At 35.0% G+C, this 22,219-nt stretch overlaps 1 protein-coding gene and 1 non-coding gene across 2 annotated transcripts; one reads left to right on the forward strand and one right to left on the reverse strand.

Annotated features, from left to right (window-relative positions):
• Positions 1-5,642: 5,642 nt before the first annotated feature.
• Trnaf-gaa (transfer RNA phenylalanine (anticodon GAA)) lies at positions 5,643-5,728 on the reverse strand. The gene is given in 2 exon segments: positions 5,643-5,678; positions 5,692-5,728. It is a non-coding gene; the product is annotated as a tRNA-Phe (tRNA).
• A 68-nt stretch (positions 5,729-5,796) lies between these two features.
• LOC127845781 (cytidine monophosphate-N-acetylneuraminic acid hydroxylase-like) lies at positions 5,797-21,137 on the forward strand. The gene is made up of 4 exons (XM_052376923.1): positions 5,797-5,953; positions 9,185-9,397; positions 16,383-16,537; positions 20,489-21,137. The coding sequence occupies exons 1-4, from the start codon at positions 5,908-5,910 to the stop codon at positions 20,567-20,569; spliced, it is 495 nt and encodes a 164-aa protein (XP_052232883.1). The 5' UTR covers positions 5,797-5,907; the 3' UTR covers positions 20,570-21,137.
• Positions 21,138-22,219: the final 1,082 nt, after the last annotated feature.

The following is a 22,219-nucleotide window of genomic DNA, read 5'->3' on the forward strand; positions in this document are numbered from 1 at the left end:
TTATAATAATAACTGCAGATTTATAGTTTGTGGAGATTTTAATTCAAGAATTGGCGTTAAAGCCGATTATGTTGAAAATAATGATTTACAACGATTTAATGTATTACCAGACGATTATATCGCAGATAGTTTTTTACCAAGATTAAGTCAAGATAAAGTTGTAAATGAGCACGGTAATTGTTTACTTGAGTTTTGTAAAATGACTGGGTTAAAAGTGTTGAATGGTAGAGTAGGTGTAGATAGTAGGATTGGAAAATTTACTTGTATAACCAGTAACGGGTCTAGTGTTATCGATCTTGTTATGTGTTCGCCTGTTTTATTTAAATGTGTTGATAAGTTTGAGGTTTTTGATCCTAATTTAATATCGGACCACTGTGTAGTACAGTTTTTTATAAATACCTACACAAATGAAGATACATCTGATGATGTTGATAAAACTGCTTTGTTACAAAATGAATGTGATAATGCAAAATACATTTATAAATGGGATAAAACTAAAACCGATCTTTATGTACAGTCACTCCAAAATGATAGTATTATACAGTCTTTAAACAAGGTATGCAATGATATTAATACCACTAACTGTTTCTCGTCTCTAGACCAAAGTTTAGAACATTTTTGTTCCATTATTGATGAAGTGTGTTCACCATTATTTAAGAAAACTATAAAAACTGGCAAAAATGAAAAATATCAACATGTTCAAAATAACAAATGGTTTAATGACGAGTGTCAATCAGCAAAATCAGAGTTTTATAAATTATTGAACATATATAGGAATGACAAGTCTGACGAAAATAGAATAAGTATGACCAGTGCACGTAGTTTATACAAATGCCTTGCTAGAAAAAATAAATATCAATATGATACTGAGCAGACAAAAATACTAGAACAAAATAGATATTTAGATGCAAAAAGATATTGGAGTATGTTAAAAGGATCAGTTAAGCCAATTAAATCAAGCAAATTGCATACAGATGACTTTGTAAGATATTTTAAATCAATAAATGATCCAGATTCACACTTTTATCAACCAGACGAAGACATCGTTTATTTTAATGAGCGTTATTTGAATGACGAATTACATGTAATGTTTGAAGAGTTAAATATGGAGATTACACATGAAGAAATTAAAAAAGCATGCATTTGTTTAAAAACTGGTAAGTCGGCAGGTCCGGATTATGTACTAAATGAGCTTTTAAAACATGGTGTTTCCGAAACTCACTTTTTGGAGGTTTTGTTTGTACTTTTTAATAAAATGTTTAACTTGAGTTATTTTCCAGAGGCATGGAGCGAAGGGTTAATTGTCCCTTTACATAAGAAAGGCGATTTAGACGATACGGCCAATTACAGAGGAATTACATTGTTAAGCACTATAGGAAAATTATTTAGTAAAATTATTAACAATCGATTAAGTGTTTGGGGGGACAAATATAATGTTTACATAGAAGCCCAAGCCGGATTTCGGAAAGGTATGGGAACAGTTGATAATATATTCGTCTTGCAAGGTATAATAACTCATATTTTAAACCAAAAGAAGAAACTGTATACGGCATTCATTGATTTTACAAAGGCATTTGATTTTGTTGTGAGAGATATTATATGGTACAAACTAATAAAACTAGGCATAAGAGGTAAAATTTTGAATATAGTCAGATCAATGTATAATGTTGTTAAATCAAAAATAAAATATAATAACGAAATTAGTCATGAATCGTTTACATGCTTTTTAGGGGTAAGGCAAGGGGAATCATTATCGCCTTTTTTATTTTCAATGTATCTTAACGACATCGAGGAACACTTTATGCTAAACAAATTTGAAGGTGTTGACCTAGGTATGTTAAAATTGTTTTTATTGTTGTATGCTGACGACATTGTTCTCTTTGCGGAATCAGAAGTTGGTTTACAAAATGGATTAGATTTGTTAGATGAGTATTGTGCGAAATGGAAACTCTGTGTAAATATCAATAAAACAAAGATAATGATTTTTAAAAAAGGGGGACAAAATAGAAAACATTTGAAGTTTACATATCATGGAAATGAGCTAGAAATTGTTAATAAATTTACATATCTTGGAGTAATATTCACAACGGGGGGATCTTTCTCAGCAACATATGATGCGCTTTCGGGGCAGGCCCTAAAAGCACTTTTTAAGTTAAAATCAAATTTGGTGAAATTTACAAATATCTCAGTTAGCCATAGTCTTGAATTATTCGATAAACTTATAGAACCAATTTTAAATTATGGCTGTGAAGTTTGGGGATTAAACAATAGCATCCAAATCGAAAGAATACATCTACGTTATTGTAAACAGGTGCTGGGTGTCCGAACTCAAACACAGAATAATTTCATTTACGGGGAACTTGGGCGTTACCCTCTTATAAATAAACGGATTGTTTGTGTTTTAAAATACTGGATAAAAATATTACAATCTGATGATGTTAAATATATTAAAATTGTTTATAATATGTTAGTACATGATCTCGAAATGTATCCCGAAAACAATTCTTGGGTAAAATCTGTTAAACATCTATTAAATACACTAGGTTTTGGTGATGCATGGTTTTTTCAGGGAGTTGGAGACGTTAATTGTTTTATATCCATTGTTAAACAACGCACATCTGATATATACGTTCAGAATTGGATAACCGAGTTACAACAAACGACAAGGGGTAAAAATTATTGTATTTACGGAATTTTTAGATTTCAGCCTTATCTCAATGTTGTAAATATTTCAAAATTAAGATTCGAATTTACGCGTTTACGAGTATCTGCTCACAGACTTGAAGTCGAAGCAGGGCGATGGCACAAGCCTGAAAAGACACCGTATGAAAACAGAAAATGTAAACACTGTAACGTTCTTGAAGATGAGTTCCATTTCTTACTCGAATGTCCAGTTTTTAATAGTCTTAGAAAACAATATATACGTAGATATTATTGGAATCGCACAAATATGATAAAATTTATCGAACTTTTACAAACTGACAACGCTAAAACAATTAAAAATCTTGCAACATTTATTTTTAACGCAGCTAAATTGAGAACTGAATTATATTATCAATAGCCTCTCTCCACATATTACTGTCTATGTGTTGTCAATCAATAAAAAATATATGTTTTCACATTGTTAGAACATTCAAGTTTATTTTGAATACGATAAGACTTTACAATATGCATATTATATAATTACCTTAATATATAAATGTTCAAAATATTTGTTTATTTTGAATATGAATGTCTTTAGAGTTGCCAATTCTTTCGTTACAAATTGTTAACTTATATTGCCTAAAATAGTATATATATATATATACATGTATGTCATTGACCACGGTTTACTACATTGTGTATTATATGTTTGTGTACTCATGGGCTTAAAGCCTAATGTATTCTGAAATAAAACCATAAAACCATATGGGTATTCCACTACGACCCGATTCCCCACGATTTGTCCCGATTTCCACTATTTTGAGGTCGGGGACATTCGTAGCTCAATCGGCGAAGGTCCTAACTCATTCGTAGCTAGTCGAGGGCCGGTCGTTAGTGATTACTGCAACTCGTGAGCTCCCAAAAAATCGTGGCCAGATTTTGAGCGTGTTTAAAATTTGGCCAGGACCTCCAAGACTGAATTTAATCGCAGTTGACTCGTAACATCGTCGTAGTGCGTTCTTGGGCGTCTTAATGGAATCGTAGGTAATTCGTGACTCAATCGGGAAATCGGTGATCACGTGATCTGTCTACAAATCAGCTACGACTTTGTCAAGACTCTCAAGAGTTCACCCCGAGTGAGTTGCGAGCCCGCTAAGATTCTCGCGATTTAGATCAAGACTCTCACGAGTTTTGCCCGAGTGAGTTGCGAGCCCGCTTAGATTCTCGCGATTTAGATGAATATCAATAGATATTGGCGCTAAATTCACGGGTGCGTTCGGTAAGGTCCTAGCTTAGTCGTAACCGATCTGCATTGTTCGTAGTACAGTCGCAGTAAATTCTTACACATCGTAGTGAAGTCGCGACCCTATTCGCAAGACTTCAACCGAACCCCACGATTCGTTGTAACTCAAACGTGCCAGTGTCGTAACTGAATCGTAGAATGTCACGGGTCTTCCCGATTCAATAAATGTGATAAATCGTAGCGAATCGTGGGCTTGTTTTCGTTGTGGAATAGGGCCATTGAGCAGTGTGTGTGAGTCAAGAGTTTATTTACAGGTCTCGCAACGTCTTTACAATTCCCTGTGTGTGCGGACATGCCCCTGTGACCTTCCAGGGGTAAATGTTCAATTTTGACCAAAACGGGCCATATTGGCCCCTGCCATCCGAAAATTCGTTATAGATATAACAAAAGCTTGTCTCAGTAGTGCCAAATCCCCGCCGAAATGAGTTTGCATGTATGACAACATTTGTTTGATAGAGTAAAATAATATTTGTAAAACATGGCACCTGTGTCATCCATTTATATTTTAAGAATCAATTAGTTATATAGTTTTGGAGTTATGTTGTAGAAAATAAAATATATGGAAATGAAAGAAAGGGAGGTAATTAAAAAAAAGACTATAAACAGTTACTGTTCTTGATCACTGTATTTTTCCTAAAACTCATCTATTCATTTGACAGTGAATAACTCAGTGTTCAAATTAAAATATTATTGTAAAATTAGATAAAGGGAGATTTTAAAGATTGAAAAGCTAAACTATTTACTATGAAATTAAATTAAATATAATTTAAAATTATAAATAAATAAAATAAAAATATAACAAAATAAAATAAAGCGAGATAATTCAAAAACTACGACAGAAAGAGTATTGGTTCATGTTCACTGCACTTCTCCTAGTTGCCATCTGTTTATTTTTTCTAGTTTCAAGTAAATCCCTTCAGTAGATTTAGAGTTATGCCCCGAACAAAAATTTACTTTGAAATTAAATAAAGGAAGATAATTAAAAAAGTAAGTTAGATAGAGTTATGGTTCTTAGTCACTTCACTTCTCCTACTTACCATCTGTTTATATTTAAAGTTTCAAGTAAATCCTTTCAGTAGATTTAGAGGTATGCTCCGGACAAAAATTAACTTTGAAATTAAATATAGGGAGATAATTCAAAAACTAAGGTAGACATAGTTAAGGTTTAAGTTACTGCACTTCTCCTGCTTGCCATCTGTTTATATTTCAAGTTTCAAGTATATCCCTTCGGTAGATTTAGAGTAATGCTCCGGACAAAAATTTACTTTGAAATTAAATAAAGGGAGATAATTAAAAAAACTAAGGTAGATAGAGTTATGGTTCTTAATCACTGCACTTCTACTTGCCATCTGTTTATATTTAAAGTTACAAGTAATCCCTTTAGTAGATTTAGAGTTATGCTCCGGACAAAAATTTACTTTGAAATTATATAAAAGGGGAGATAATTCAAAAACTAAGGTAGATAGAGTTATGGTTCTTGGTCACTTAACTTCTCCTTGTTGCCATCTGTTTATATTCTAAGCTTCAAGTCAATCCATTGAATAGATTTGGAGTTATGCTCTGGACAAAGTTTCAGACGGACGCACAGACGCACAGACGGACGGGACCAATTACTTCCCCTCCGATTACTTATTTACTATTTATTTTTTTCGGCGGGGATAAAAAAAGATGTCAGCCGCCGAACTTGTTCCGTTCGTGCCGGAACCCGGGATTGAACCGGGGGCCTTTAGATGTCGGTTTATTACCTTCAGTCTAACGCTCTCCCAACTGAGCTATTCCGGCTGACAATAAACGTGGCAGTGATTTAACACTCCTTTTTATAGAACATTTTAAAAATACATTTTGTGTGAACTTTAACCTTACCGTACGGCATAGCTTTTGTAATTTCAACGGTAGTGAAAGCAGCAAATGTAAATAAATGAACGCGCTTTTTCTGTGTCCCAGCTAGAGAATGGTTGGGGATGGAGGACTATGTATTTTTACCCGTGGAAAATATTACTATCAGAGGCAATTGTCTACTATCTTTATAGCCATTTTCCAATATCAAGACTTTCGTTTTAATACGAAAGATATTTGTCTTAAATTGAAACGTCCCACTGACACCAAGACTGAATATCCTACCGTAACCCAAATTCGATATGTGATGAGGCAATTTAGGTTTATGAACGTTTCTTCCAAACCCCGGTTCGCGCCCAACCATGTTTTAAATCGATAAAATGGAAAATGTGAGCTCTTTTTATCAATAAAATGGACCAAATTGGAATGTTTTTATCAACAAATATTGACACAATATAGATACATTAGGCCTTTCCCTGGCCATTTTGGGAAAAACATGCAATTCATGTTAAATTAACTGATTTGGGAAAATCTAACTTAATATAACTCTTTATAATAATTCAAAATCATATTAATTATAGTTATATACTTTATTAGTTGTTTATGAAATAAATTTGAGATATATCAGGGCTCAACATTAACCGAAAAACCAACTTGCCCTACCGGGCCAGTACTTCCAAAATCTACTTGCACTGAACGTGAAGCAACTTGCCCAAACATGAAATATCACATCAACTGTAAACCTCATATTGTTTAATAAACCAAAATGATACACCACAAAACCTTTTTTATTTTTGAACATTTAACAAAATGATTACAGCAATTGAAGTCTAAATTAAATGCTCTTTGTTCTTTTTTGCACTTTTCCGGGCGGACAACTAGATTATAAAATAACTTGCCCATACCCAACTTTTACTTGCCAGGGGCAATAGGACAACCATAAATGTTGAGCCCGGTATATTTATCATAAGACAGTTATTTAAAAAAAAAAAAAAAAAAAAAAAAAACATTTTTTTATTTTTATTTACTTTTGGAGGGGATTTTTTCTACAAAATGGGGGAAAATATATACTCTTTTTTTAGGGGAATAGGGCCAAAAATTGGCCCCGAAATTGCCATAAAAAAAACACTGTAAGTGCTTTTCGGTTGGTATATTTCATAATAAACAAAAGGTAGTATAAATATGCATGAAACATATAGCCATCTATAACTTTTTAAATCCGTTTACACACAATAGAAACGCAATTTTTCATATATAGAGAGAGAAATTGAGTGCTTTTCGGTCATCACATGAAGTGCTTTTCAGTTGGTATATTGCCGATATATACCATTTTGGGCATTAATACCTCATAATAAACAAAAGATAGAATACACATACAATCATATAACCATTTATAACTCATTAAACCCGTTTACACACACTAGAAACGATTTATTTCATATATATTTAGTGAAAATGAGTGCTTTTCAGTGATTGTATGGACCGCAGTGGAAAGAAATGTAGTTGCACGAAACATCCATTAGCTATCGTCCAGTCAACTTTTTTGTTGTTGCTTGTGGTGTAATGGATATGGTGTCTGCCTAGTCCAACTTGTTGACGCTCTCAAATATTAAGCTACTATTTATATTGGTAATTTAGCCCATATAAAAAGTATCTCTAAATTTTTTGCGCGTCTTATAAATAAGATTAGGTTTCTGCCTAGCGACCAGGAGGTCACGGGTTCTATCCCCACCGTGGGAGCGTTCTTTAGATCTCCCCCAAAGACACAAAGTACTGGTTCTAGGCCCAAAAACGATTGTAAAAATACGGAGCTCCAATGGGGGATCGAACCCGGCTATCTCAACAGTAAGGCTGTTGGAAGTGACCATAAATCACTACAAAACGGACTTGAGAGTGTTTACATAAGCATAAGGCTTTTGATGCAATCAAGCTAAAATAAATAGATTTAAACTAAGGATGCAATTGTAGATAAAACAATTTAAAGTGGCCCTAGACATGGAAGGGGGTTATCAGAACACATGATTTCATCAATCTTTTTTTATCATCAATGCAAATTAAGAGACAAGAGGACCATGTGTATTTTTGGTTCTAACTCAATTATTTTTAAAATCACTATTTTTAGCTCGGCTGTTTACGGAGAAAACCCGAGGTATTGTCATGATATATAGCCAGCTCGCTGTCCGCTGTAGGGGTGGTGCTGAAACCTTAACATTGGCTCTAAAATCAAAGTGCTTCCACCTACAACTTTGAAACTTTATATGGAGATGCACCTTGATGAGTTCTACACGCCACACCCAATTTTGGGTCACTAGGTCAAAGGTTAAGGTCACTGTGACCTCTAAAAAAATATATAATTCTTACAAGCTTTTGCAGCCGAGCGTTGGCACCCATTATGCGGTGCTCTTGTTTGATTACTTGTATTACTTTAAGAAGATTAAAACCATATCATGTGTAAATACAATGTACAGTCTTACTTTGATGTTTCTCATTATTGTGTTTTCTGACATGTCAGCTTCTTTTGAGAACCAACATTTTTATTCATCATGCATGTAACAATATGTATAAACTGATAAAACATACATGCACTAACTAAACAAATAATTTTATTGTCAAATGTCTCTAAACAGTATGTAGTATTTCCCGGAATCAGAGCTGAGCAGTATTTTTTTCCACCATTTTGGGAATAGGGCCAGGTCCCATTGGATTTGGTATATTTGCTGCATTTTGACTAAAATTAGGAAACAAGTGTTGTTGTAGTTTTGCTAAAAAATGCTTCAAAATTGACAATACTCAATGGATCTTTGCAGTACAGACTAAGAATGAGATAACAATGGACACAAATACAAGAATAAAAGATTTGAAATCAACGTTATGTGAAATATTTAAAAGTATATCAATATGGGCCGTGCTCTGTGGAAAGCGGGTTTTATAATGCATGTTCCTTGGTCTTAATCATTTTTAGCTCGGCTGTTTTCGAAGAAAACCCGTGGTATTGTCATAGCCAGCTCGTCGTATTGTCCGCCATCGGTGTGGTGCTAAAACCTTGACATTTTGCTCTAAAATCAAAGTGCTTCCACCTACAACTTTGAAACTTCATAATGTAGATGCACCTTGATATCGATTTCTACACGCCACACCCATTTTGGGGTCACTAGGTCAAAGGTCAAGGTCACTGTAACCTCTTAAAAAAAATCTGACAAACTTTCATTTATTCTAAAATGCATCCGCAGCCTAGCGTTGGCACCCGTTATGTGGTGCTCTTGTTAATGGTATTGCAATGTTTAAAAAAAACAAACATAACAATTATTTTTAAAAGATCCAACGATTCACACCGTTTTAAAAATAATGTTTATGATTCTAGCTTTCCCATCACAGTATGCAAGGTTTATTTTTCTCTTGTAGATTTATATGACTGGTCATTACCGATAGAAAGATGCAAGTCCACAAAAGTGATGCTGTCTCCCACCAAATCATCCCCACGAAAAAATGGGGTCTCAGTACCTCTTAATGGAAATCAATCAACTGGAACAATGGTTACCTCAAATTCAGTTGATATAGCATTGTTTCGATACAAGTCTTCCGTGTTTGCCATTAAGGAAGAATGCCCTCATGCAGGTTTGTTGTTCTAATTTTTATACCCCCTTTCGAAGAAAGGGGGCATATAGTGATCGGACTGTCCGTCTGTCTGTCCATCCGTCTTTCTGTCCATCTTTCCGTCCGTCTTTCCGTCACACTTTGCGTTTAGGTTTCGAAAAAAGCTCATAACTTCTTTGTCCCTTGAGATATAACCTTCATATTTGGTATGCATGTGTATATGGACAAGGCCTTTCCATGCGCACAAATGTTTTTACCCCTGTGACCTTGACATTGAACTTGGGGTCCGCGTTTAGGTTTCGAAATCTGTGTTTGGGTTTCGAAAAATGCTCATAACTTCTATGTCCCTTGAGATTTACAACCTTCATATTTGGTATGCATTTTCCAGTTTAGAGATCCACTCAGGAGAGATATGAATTTTCACTCAGCTCTGTATTGCAATTGTTGGTCAGAGCTCAAACAAGCTCAAATCTCAGCAATATGCACTTATTCCCCCCGCAAACTCAGTGTCTTGTCAGACTGAAAGATAAAAAACTTCGGTGAACACCTATTAGTGCATGATGATCCAAATCATCTGAAACTAGAAATGGTGCCACAGAGGCCGACGCGTTCCCCACGCCGCATGTTTGAACCTGTGGGCATTCCAGGGATGGTAATGGGGCCATGCATAGTTGAGATTGACCGTATTGTCATAAGAGATGTTCAGTATCAATTGGAAGTGAATCAGTGTAGAAATGAAGAAGTTAATTTAAAATAACATAATACAAGAGATATGTTTGTCAGAAACACAATGCCCCCTCCTGCGCCGCTTTGATTTATTTAATATTTTTTTATCATTTGGCAAGGTCATTACTTACCTCCCTTTAAAGCTTATTACTTCCCTTGGATTTGTTTTTTTACCTTTGATCTTGAAGGATGACCTTGACTTTTTACCACTCAAAATTTGCAGCTCCATGAGATACACATGCATGCCAAATATCAAGTTGCTATCATCAATATTGCAAATGTTATGGCCAATGCACCATAATGGGGGCATAAAAATGAGTGCAAATCTCTGACCCGGCCCCACCCCTGATAACTTTTAACCCAGGGGTCAGAGCAAAATTCCAAATAGTGCAGGTTCGGACATATGCTCATACCTACCATGTGTGTAAGTTTCAAGGTTCTAGTGCTTATGGTGAAGGAGGAGATAGTAGCCAGGACGGACAGACGGCGGAGATAACCACAATACATGTAGTTTCAAAAAGCGTGGGGATAAAAATGAGAAAAACTCAAAAGTTGAGTCAGAATATAGACCCAATTTAGTATATTTGTGATATTGTAACAGATGGGCAATCTAAGCAAGTCTGTTCCAAAATTTACCATTTCAGCCTGTGCTTGCATGTACAATATTTACAAATTTTCCTCACTGATTGGCAAATTGACAGATGTTTAGCCTACAATAAAGTGGTATGTTAATTATCCCCACGCTTATATTGTGGTTATCTCCACCATCTGTCCGTCCGTCCTGGCCACTATCTCCTCCTGCACTATAAGCACTAGAACCTTGAAACTTACACACATGGTAGCTATGACCATATGTGCGACCCTGCACTATTTGGAATTTGATCTGACCCCTGGGTCAAAAGTTATGGGGCTTGGGGTGGGGCAGATCAGAGATTTTCACTCATTTTTATTCTCCCCAAAATAAAATTTTGGCGGAGCATATAGTTGCCAGTTTGTCCTTCCTTACTTACCAGGTCCCTCAATCTATCAAATCTGCAGCAGAATTTCGGCCGCAGTCCCCCACCTGAAAAGTATACTTTTTTCCCCTTTTTGGGCGAAAAATTCCCCGTGATTTTCTATATAAAAAAAAATAAACAAAAAATAAGAATTTTTTATAGAAAGATGTGTCTCATGATTTTTAACCAGGTTTTCCGAAGGAAAGGCGGGCGGGCGGAACAAGCTTGTCCGGGCCATAACTGTGTCGTTCATTGTCATATTTTAAAATCGATTTGGCACATTTGTTCACCATCATTGGACGGTGTGTCGCGCGAAATAATTACGTCGATATCTCCAAGGTCAAGGTCACACTTTGAGTTCAAAGGTCAAAATTGGCAATAAATGAGCTTGTCTGGGCCATAACTATGTCATTCATTGTGAGATTTTACAATTATTTGGCACATTTTTTCACCATTATGGGACGGTGTGTCGCACGAAAGAATCACGTCAATATCTCCAATGTCAAGGTCACCACAACTTAAAATAAATTTATTTTGAAACAAACTTACAAAGGGGGTTAATTTTGTTTGTTCATTTCAAAAGTTCAGTTTGAGTTGTCTCCCTTAATCAGATTTTTTTTCACAATGAAAACCTGGTTTTGTGACAATTTTGTCCCTTGTTTTTATCTCAATTCTATTTCAATTTAATCTTGTCAAACATACGAAATTATAAAAAAAGAAATGAATATAGTGCAAACATGTACAAATGTTATAATGAGAGAGTAAGTAAAAAAAATCCCCCAAAAAGGGAAATGCTGCAAAAATTCCCGCTCATGAGGGTAGCGACCCGCTTCCCCTAAAATGGATTGAGGGCCCTGCTTACTAACTTACTTCCTTCTGTCACACTTTTGCTACCGTTTCTCATAGCGCCTTCAATACTTTACCAATCACTTTCATATTTGGCATGTAGGTACCTTGCATGGACCTCTACCTTTTGATGAGGTTTGAGGTCACTGGGGTCAAGGTCACCAAACTAATAATAGACCTCCTTCCGTCACACTTTTGCTACCGTTTCTCATAGCGCCTTTAATACTTTACCAATTGACCAGTCGCCAACTCCGCCCACATTTTGTCGATAAGCCAATCAGATCGCGAGTTTTTGCACACCCCTCAGCAACGCTTATCTGGCCGCCATTTTGTCCGACAAACAAAGCGTATCGTACATATGGAATGGACGTAATTTTTAAGAGTTTACACAGATTTTATATCAAATGCATGATCATTACTGCTCGATCATTATTCAAAATTGTAGGTGCTATACATACTTTATAAAAAGGTTATTATTTTATCTTTATTTCTTGAACATATGAACGAGTAATGAGAAAACAAACAAAATAAATAGTTTAACCACACCAGGTGTGTGTTCTATAAAATGTGTTATACCGTTTGATGCACAATATTATTAAGCAGTTTGGGCAACATAATAATTGCCACAGGTACTCATTAATCTCAGCGTTATTGTCGATGATTAATAAATAACAGTATGTTGCGTGGATTTCAGAATGAAGGAACATTAACGCATTGTTAGGTACTGTACACAAAAAAAGAAAACTATTTAATTACTTAAATGATTTCCTTTTTTTTTTTCTGTTGATCATAGACAAGGGAAATCATTATAAATTGTTAACTTAAATATTGTTTTAACTAAAATAATTTCAACGCTACTTAGTCAGCTTAAAGCGACTTCAAGTGTAAAATGTACGGCTTATAATACAACAACAACATTTCTAATACAACATATATTGATACGGGGAGAAATGTGAAAATTGCCATTAACATATAAGGGCCATCTTGTTATAAATAAGCAAATGCATAATATGCTAAATGTATTCAATTCGAATGTTTGTGAACAGCATCGTTATACCAACATTTCATTTTTTGATAGTGAACTGTAACAGGTTCACATAAAACATAAATGAAATAAAATGCATATTAGACTATCTGTTAATGAAATCACGAAATTAGGCCTGTATTAAATTATGGTTACAATCAAAATTTAAATTATATCTAAATAAAAAAAGTCGGTGTCTTTTTAAAAATAACACAATAAAACAAAGATCTAAACATTTTTAATAAACAAAAAACCCATCATGATATGGATATGTCATTTGCAGTTAATAAAAATATTTTCAAAATTATATATGAATAGCCGACGGGTTCACTGTCAGACCGTTGAATACAAGTTCAAAATCAATATGAAATAAATGCTAATTTTTACAACGGATTTTTCATCAACTCCCTATATAATATGTATAAGAAACGTTTCTGATAGTCAGTCTGCCGTTAACTCATTTATTTTGATTACGCCATTTCTCTCTAAAGTATTTATGATTGTATTAACGTTTTACAAAGCAGTTTAGTTTAGTGTGCGGCTTTAATAATTTATATTATAGAAAAGAGCATAATACATCATTACAAATATAGAATTTCCCTCACGTAATCCGCTATAATTGCGATCTGCTTGTTGGAGTTTTCTAATCACTAGACCACGTGACTATGTGGGCGGAGCGATCGATAATTTGGCGACTGGTCAATTGCTTTCATATGCTATGTATCTCATGGAGCTGCACATTTTGAGTGGTGAAAGGTCAAGGTCATCCTTCAAGGTCAAAGGTCAAATATATGGGTCAAAATTGCTCATTTAATGTACACTTTTGCAGTATTTCAATATTCAAGATAGCAACTTGATATTTGGCATGCATGTGTATCTCATGGAGCTGCACAATTTCAGTGGTGAAAGGTCAAGGTCATCCTTCAAGGTTAGATGTCAAATATATGTGGATAAAATCGCTCATTTTATGAGTACTTTTGGAATATTGAAGATAGCAACTTGATATTTGGCATGCATGTGTGTCTCATGGAGCTGCATATTTTGAGTGGTGAAAGGTCAAGGTCAAGGTCATCCTTCAAGGTCAGAGGTCAAATATATGTGGCCCAAATCGCTAATTTTATGAATACTTTTGCAATATTGAAGATAGCAACTTGATATTTGGCATGCATGTGTATCTCATGGAGCTGCACATTTTTGGTGGTGACAGGTCAAGGTCATCCTTCAAGGTCAAATATATGGGTCAAAATTGCTCATGTAATGTCACTTCTGCAATATTGAAGCTAGCAATTAGGTCAAGGTCATCCTACAAGGTCAAACATCATATAGGGGGACATTGTGTTTCACAAACACATCTTGTTTTAGGTGGTTATTAACACATACATGTAAATTGACAAGTAGGTAGATTGATCATGACTCGCAGATGACCCCTATTAATTTTGAGGTCAATAGGTCAAAGGTCAAGGTGACCCGAAATAGTAAAATGATTTCCGGACGATAACTCAAGAACACATACGCCTAGGATCATGAAACTTCATAGGTAGATTGATCATGACTCGCAGATGACCCCTATTGATTTTGAGGTCACTAGGTCAAAGGTCAAGGTCACGGTGACCCGAAATAGTAAAATGGTTTTCAGATGATAACTCAAGAATGCATATGCCTAGGATCATGAAACTTCATAGGTAGATTGAGCATGACTCGCAGATGACCTCTATTGATTTTGAGGTCACTAGGTCAAAGGTCAAGGTCACGGTGACCCGAAATAGTAAAATGGTTTTCGGATGATAACTCAAGAATGCATATGCCTAGGATCATGACACTTCATAGGTACATTGATCGTGACTCGCAGATGACCCCTATTGATTTTCAGGTCACTAGGTCAAAGGTCAAGGTCACAGTGACAAAAAACGTATTCACACAATGGCTGCCACTACAACGGACAGCCCATATAGGGGGCATGCATGTTTTACAAACAGCCCTTGTTTTAGGTTATTTTACTATAATTTCTTCATGTCTACACCAATTGTCTTCAAATTGATACCGAACTGCGCTTATGACAATACGGTCATCTCAAGTATGCATGGCCCCATTACCAACCCTGGGGTGCCCCGCCCACATAGGCCACGCCCACCCTAAATTGTAGTTTTACTAAAATTTCTTCATTTCTACACCGATTCACTTCAAATTGATACTGAACCTTTCTTATGACAATAGGGTCAATCTCAGCTATGCATGGCCCCATAACCAACCCTGGGGAGCCCCGCCCACATAGGCCACGCCCACCCAAAATTGCCTTTTGCTATAATTTCTTCATTTCTACACCGATTCACTTCCAATTGATACTGAACCTCTCTTATGACAATAAAGTTAATCTCAACTATGCATGGCCCCATTACCAACCCTGGGGCGCCCCGCCCACATAGGCCACGCCCACCCAAAATTGCCGTTTACTATAATGTCTTCATTTCTACACCGATTCACTTCAAATTGATACTGAACCTCTTTTATGACAATACAATCAATCTCAACTGTGCATGGCCCCTTTACCAACCCTGGGGCGCCTCGCCCACATAGGCCACGTCCACCCAAAATTGCCTTTTACTATAATTTCTTCATTTCTACACCGATTTACTTCAAATTGATACTGAACCTCTCTTATGACAATACTGTCAATCTCAACTATGTATGGCCCCATTACCAACCCTCGGGCAACCGCCCACATAGGCCAAGCCCATCCAAAATTGCATTTACTATAATTTCTTCATTTCTACACCAATTCACTTCTAATTGATACTGAACCTCTCTTATGACAATACGGTCAATCTTAACTATGTATGGCCCCATTACCAACCCTGGGGCACCCCGCCAACATAGGCCACTCCCATCCAAAATTGCCTTTAACTATAATTTCTTCATTTCTACACCAATTCACTTTTAATTGATACTGAACTTCTCTTATGACAAAACCGTCAATCTCAACTATGCATGGCCCCATTACCAACCCTGGGGCGCCCCTGGGTCAAACATGCGGTGTTGGGATACGCGTCAGTCTCTGCTGCGCCATTTCTAGTTTACATAACTTTAAAGTGTCCAGCTGTAAACTCAAAAAATACAAATTAATGATTTTATATTATGATTAAATGAAGACATTTCGATCCTGATTACTTGATTAAAAGGGAAGTACATGTACGCTTTTTACAATTTCAGACCTTAGCAATATGTTTGAATTTGTTTACTGAGAAGAACCAGCATTTGATGCCTTTCAAAAGATCTTTAGAATTCTCCCTGAGAGGGGATCAAACCTGTGACTGAACTATTGCAAGGTAGACTGTAGACACCAAACCCACCGTACATTCCTTATGTTTAATAATTGTCTCTTTTCAACTTTTTGTAAAAAAACGTTACACTTGTGTAGGTGGCCCTTTGCACCTTGGTGAGATAGAAGATCTAGGAGAGGGTCTTTTGTGCGTGCGCTGTCCCTGGCATGGCTGGAAGGTGGATCTGCTCAGTGGGAAAGTGCTTGAACCCACCACCCACCAGACAGAGTCCACAGTCACCTACCCAGTGAAGGTTTGTGTATAGAATTTGAAATATTAACAAAGTAATTATCTGATTTGTGGTTGATTTATGGTCGTGTATTTACCAATTACATGGAGCAATGATTTGTGATTCTTCTAATTTGCATGAAACCATGAGATGCTTGTGGTTTAATCGCTGTGCTTCAGAATGAAAGATGGTATTTGTTTCCAGTGATATTTTTTTGCCCAATTGGGAAAAGTCCCAGTACCAGCCCAATTGGGAAAAATTAGCACGAAAAATCCTAATATTGGGACAATTTTCGTCCTTCAAGCGGGTATATACGATTTTTTATATGTGTTTAATTGTAATATATTGATAAAATATATTACAATTACACAAAATAGGCAAGAAAAATTATACATTAAAGCCGAATTTCATAAAATGCAGCAATGACAAATTAGCGGCCCGAGCCAATTGTGACGTACATATTTTCCTACAATAACCGAAGCATTCATCTTTGTATTAGGATTGGATTAGTACTGTTCGTGTGTCGTATGAATAGATATCGTTGCAGGAATTCAAATAAACCGTTAAACTAAGTTTATATTCACATCGTTCATGTATGATATACATGCTGGCAAATTCGGCTACAGGTACAGCCTTTTCGATTTCAGAATTAAATATCTGGCTTATTTAGCATTTTTCGACACATGTTCTACTTAACTTTTATTTTAGTTTATATTGAAATATATGTATAATAAGTTTTTTACACAGTTTATATTAATTAATAAATATTTGACAAGATATTATATACCCGCTTTAAGTCTTCAGATTGGGAAAATGTTGTTTTTGATTTGTTGCTAACAAATACTTAAAAACTGAAAACTAAGTGTTGTCAAGTTGTTAATATTATATGTTCTTAGTTTAAAGCCATAGAGTTGTATAGGGAAACTAAATGTTGCATTTAATAAAAAAAAAAAAATTGAAACCTTTAATGGGATTTTTTTGTACAGCAATTGTTTTTTTTCTCTACCGCAGAGGGGGTAATCACGTGACAAACAAGATGGCGACGTCCATGCCGAGGCAGGAATTTGTCGTAGTTTTATACCCTTTTTTACTTGTATTTTTATGTTTGATTACGCCCACTTTCCAGCCATATTAGAAAGAAAGTTACTGACTTTTATTTCTAAGTAATATTCGCTCTATATCTCAACTTTACTCGGTGCAAAATTTCTTAGCGAGATGACCTAATTAGGGCTCCACTAAGAAAATTTGCACCAAGTAAAGTCGAGATATAAAGCGAATTTAAATACGAAATAAACGCTAATCACCTTTTTACTGATATGGCTGGAAAGTGATCGTCATTTAAAAAATAAACGTAATAAAGGGTATAAAACGGCGAAAAATAACTGTCTCGGTATGGACGTCGCCATCTTGACTATCACGTGATTACCCCCTCTGTATTTGGAAAGTTCTGTATTCCGGTACTTTTTAAAGAAGGAACAAAATCGCTGATTTCTTTACTTACAAAAATATGTAATGTTTATTACTATATAAGAAAACCCAGAGATTTTAATTTGCCTTTTTTTCATGAGCTTAATAAATAATAGTAAGTGATTATTTTTTTGAAATTAAATTGCTCATTATCTTTTATTTTTGTTATATAGAAACAATATTAACCATAGTTTGTTTAATTAACAGTATGGTTTAAATAATTGCATTTTTTATTAAACTTTATTTTATGGCCATTGTAGAAAAAATCAAAATATATGGCTGATAATTCCTCATCAGTTTAAATTTTGTAATAATTTTAAATAAAGTTATGATGCATATCATGTCACTGCTCATCATAATAAATTATCCAAAGAAGCAAGATGAATGAAAGTAAAAGTTAAAAATACAGTTACAAATAAAAATTACTTACCAACATTCGATATTGAATGTGAGAACATTATACATCATAAAATGAGATACCTGTGAGTTGTTATTGCTTTGCCGTTTTTGAGTTGTATTGGGCAAAAGGTGACTACCAGACCATGACTGAAGGGTATTGATGAAACCTTTCCCGCTCAGGAACGCATTTTGACGCATTTGAAGTCCCTTAGAAAAGTCTTTTCTTAATAAATTCAAGTTTTAAAGGCTTCATTTCCAACCCTAAGCTACTGATGAGCAGCAAACAGCAGAAAACCTGGACATACTTACAGAGTTACTCGCAGGCTGTTTTGGTTTTTATACCCCCACAAACAAAGTTTAGGGGAGTATATGGGAGTGAGCTTGTCTGTCGGTCGGTCTGTCTGTCGGTCAGTCGGTATTAAGTGTCTGCTGTCTAATTCAAGTTGTTTTCATCCGATCTTCACCAAACTTGGTCAGATGTTGTATCTAGATGATGTCTAGGTCAAGTTCGAATATGGGTCATGCCAGGTCAAAAACTAGGTCACAGGGTAACTTAGTGCGTTTTAAACATTGAGGCTGTTTTGTTTTTTATTCCCCACAAACAAAGTTTAGGGGAGTGCATGTATATAGGAGTGAGCGTGTCTGTCCGTCGGTCGTCTGTCTGTCGGTCGGTTGGTTTTAAGTGTCTGCTCTCTAATTCAAGTAGTTTTAATCCGATAATCACCAAACTTGGTCAGAAGTTGTATCTAGATGATGTCTAGGTCAAGTTTGAATATGGGTTATGCCGGGTCAAAAACTGGGTCACAGGGTCACTTAGTGCGTTTTAAACATTGAGCAAGTGTCCGCTATTTTTTGTGAAGACAACATGCAAAATATTCTGTGTAAATGGGGCATGTGGGGGTATTCGACACGTCTGTGACAAAGCTCTAGTTTGCTGGTTGCAAAAGCCATTTTCACTTTGCTTTATATGGGGGAAAAGGTTAAACATAGACAATCAAGCTGGTCATCTTGGTTCGTGTATGATATTAAAATCCAGAGAAGTTTTGAACAGACTCTGTTGTGTCACCTACATTGACATAAAAGTAACTTACATGAATACTGAATAGTATAATCAAAAACATTAAATAAAAAAAAAAGAAAATGTGTTTGGTTTGCGGGTGATACCATGAATTTATTGTTCTCAGTAAAGCGAGAACTTTTACATATTTTCACTTATGCAAGTGCTTTTGAAAATTATTATTTTCTCACTCCTAAGAAAAAACAATCATATCAACCTGAAAGTAAATAAAAATCCTCTATATATGTTATGTATTATGAATATGAAGTGCTTTAACTGCATAGTAGAAAATTGAATGCAAAAAAACATTCATACTGATTTTTTTTTTTTCCAGTAAGGATTGTTTGAAATGTTTTACTCAGCATCAAATTAGTGGCACTGTTATATAAAGGATCTGGCACGAGTTGTCATATATTTTATTAAACGAGTTCATGTATTTTGTTAGTAAGCAAGCCTTTGGCGAGCTTACTAACAAATTTCCTGGACGAGTTTAATAAAATATGGTATAATATGACAACGAGTGTCAGATCTTTTTTATCACATGTTTTTAAATGAGCAAATTAAATAAATATTTTCGCAAACATAATGATAAATCCCGAATGTTGTTTACATTTCGTGACGTCATTTGACATTGCAATGTCATTTCAGCAAAATAACAAAATGCGATTGGTCAATAAACGAAAACTAAGCCAATGAAAACGCTTTAAAATGTTGTATTACACATGTGTAATATGAAAAAATATGTAATGGCTTTATTACATGGGAAACAGGGTATAGCATGTGATAAAATTACAATAGTAAGGTTTAAACTACTTTATATAAGCCATGTTCTGGGAAAGGGATTTAATGCATATGGGACTTCATAAACATATATCAGAAATACCATGAAAGTAGAGAGTGTCGTCCCTGATGAGGGTGTGCGGACTGCGCAGACTAATCTGGGACAACACTTCAAGCACAAGCATTAGCCCTGAGTGCAGCTCATCCGTCTGTTACACTGTTTCTGTATTTTGATTGTGTATAATCAACATGTGTGTCCTTTTGTCTTACAGGTGGATAGCGATGGGAAGCTTTTCATTGGCTTTGAAGGATTGAACCCAAAGTATTTCAGAGTGGAGGAGTCCGAGTTTTAATTGTGATAATTTCTTTTGTAAATAGATTTTGTATTTTGTTATCTGATGTCATTTGTTAGCAGATAACATATTGTTTTACATTTGTTTTAATGCTTAAAAGAGACATTTTAGTTTTTTATTTGAGTTTTGTATAAAGGACTAGGTTCACGAAGCAGCTTTATATGCCCTATGAAATTGTAAAAAAATAAGTTTCAAAAATCATCATAAATGGGGTATATTTGTGGAGCTTAACATCTTATCTGTCTCATTCAAAAGCACTTTTGCCTAACAAATTGCGTTAAACATCTCTACAATTAACCAAAAACATGTATAGTTCAGCAGAATAACCTAAATTTTGACAATTTTTGGACATTTAAGGACATAATAGAATATGAAGGCAAGTTTCCCACACTTTCATATTTTAAGTTTTGATTCATATTTCGGAGTTAGATGCAATAAAAAAAATTCTTTGTGTCGGAAATATGCCTTCATATTTAATTTTGAACTTTTTTGAATTTTAATATTGGTAGATGTAAGTTACAGTGTAACCCAAATTCCTTGTTGTTTTGCACATTAAAAGTAAATTATATGTGTTTTGTTGTTGATTCATAATGTGGTTATATTTAGAACATGTTTTCCATGCACAGTGTAATGTGTCTTTTAATTTATGCGAAGATAAAATATTTTTTTGTAAATATACAAATTTTGTTAACTACTGTTAGTAAGGGCATCAACTCTTGCATGATTGTTTACATCGCTCCATGACAACATGTAGTCAACACTCAGATCGATAATTTTAAAGGATCACTAGAATTCACGTAAGTTGTAATTTTTATTTTACTTTCATAAATTTAAAATTACCATTTTAAATGTTTTATTATCGTAAAAATGGTGTTCCTTCTGTTGAAATAGTCAATAAATTGTTGAGAGATCCATTCGATTATTCTGGTGTATTGCGACTGCAGACGACTCCAGCAATATTGTTGTGAAAACCGTTGTTTTCTATCGCAATTTATATATAGTTGTATAGAATTGATTGAAAAAATATTCAAGCTTTTGAAAACATGCAAGTTGAGAGAAATTACGATTTAAACAATTAAAACCATTTAAGATGACAAACGACACTTGCAGTGAACGTCATATTGCTCAATAAATATACATCATTATCGACATACTTTTACAATTGTCTGTGTGGTGTAATGGATGTGGTGTCAGACTTCCACGCCGGTGGTTGTAGTTCGATTGTCGATTAAGTCATTTTTTTGTGACAATAACTGCAAAAATAAAAACGTAACTTTGTAAAAAATATTGCACCTAATTTTTTAACGTTATTTTAGTATTATATTTGTGTTAAAGAGAAACACCTAATATGATTTTTCTTTTTCTTGCAGAATGCCTCTCAAAACGTGTATTTTATGCGAAAAACGGCTCAAAATACACCAACGCCGTCCTGTAAATAAACATGTCGCAAAATATTTAAAAAATAATTTCCTGATAGAAATAACACAAGATCAATTTATTTGTGGCAAGTGTAGTCGGCCAGCGTATTACGCTGCATCACAACAACCTTCTTGTGCACAACAACCTTCTTGTGCCTCTACCAGCTCATTGCCGCCGCAAAATGTCCTCCTTCAATCAAATTGAATGTTAAAACAACATCAAAAAGCCATG

This window comes from Dreissena polymorpha, chromosome 1 (assembly GCF_020536995.1).
Source record: "Dreissena polymorpha isolate Duluth1 chromosome 1, UMN_Dpol_1.0, whole genome shotgun sequence".
Taxonomy (NCBI): domain Eukaryota; kingdom Metazoa; phylum Mollusca; class Bivalvia; order Myida; family Dreissenidae; genus Dreissena; species Dreissena polymorpha.

Excerpts from the sequence above, each read along its gene's own strand:
- LOC127845781 (XM_052376923.1), top strand. The coding sequence starts at position 5,908 with ATGGAGGACTATGTATTTTTACCCGTGGAAAATATTACTATCAGAG. Across the intron at positions 9,398-16,382 it reads GGAAGAATGCCCTCATGCAG|GTGGCCCTTTGCACCTTGGT; the intron begins GTTTGTTGTTCT and ends ACACTTGTGTAG. Across the intron at positions 16,538-20,488 it reads CAGTCACCTACCCAGTGAAG|GTGGATAGCGATGGGAAGCT; the intron begins GTTTGTGTATAG and ends TTTGTCTTACAG.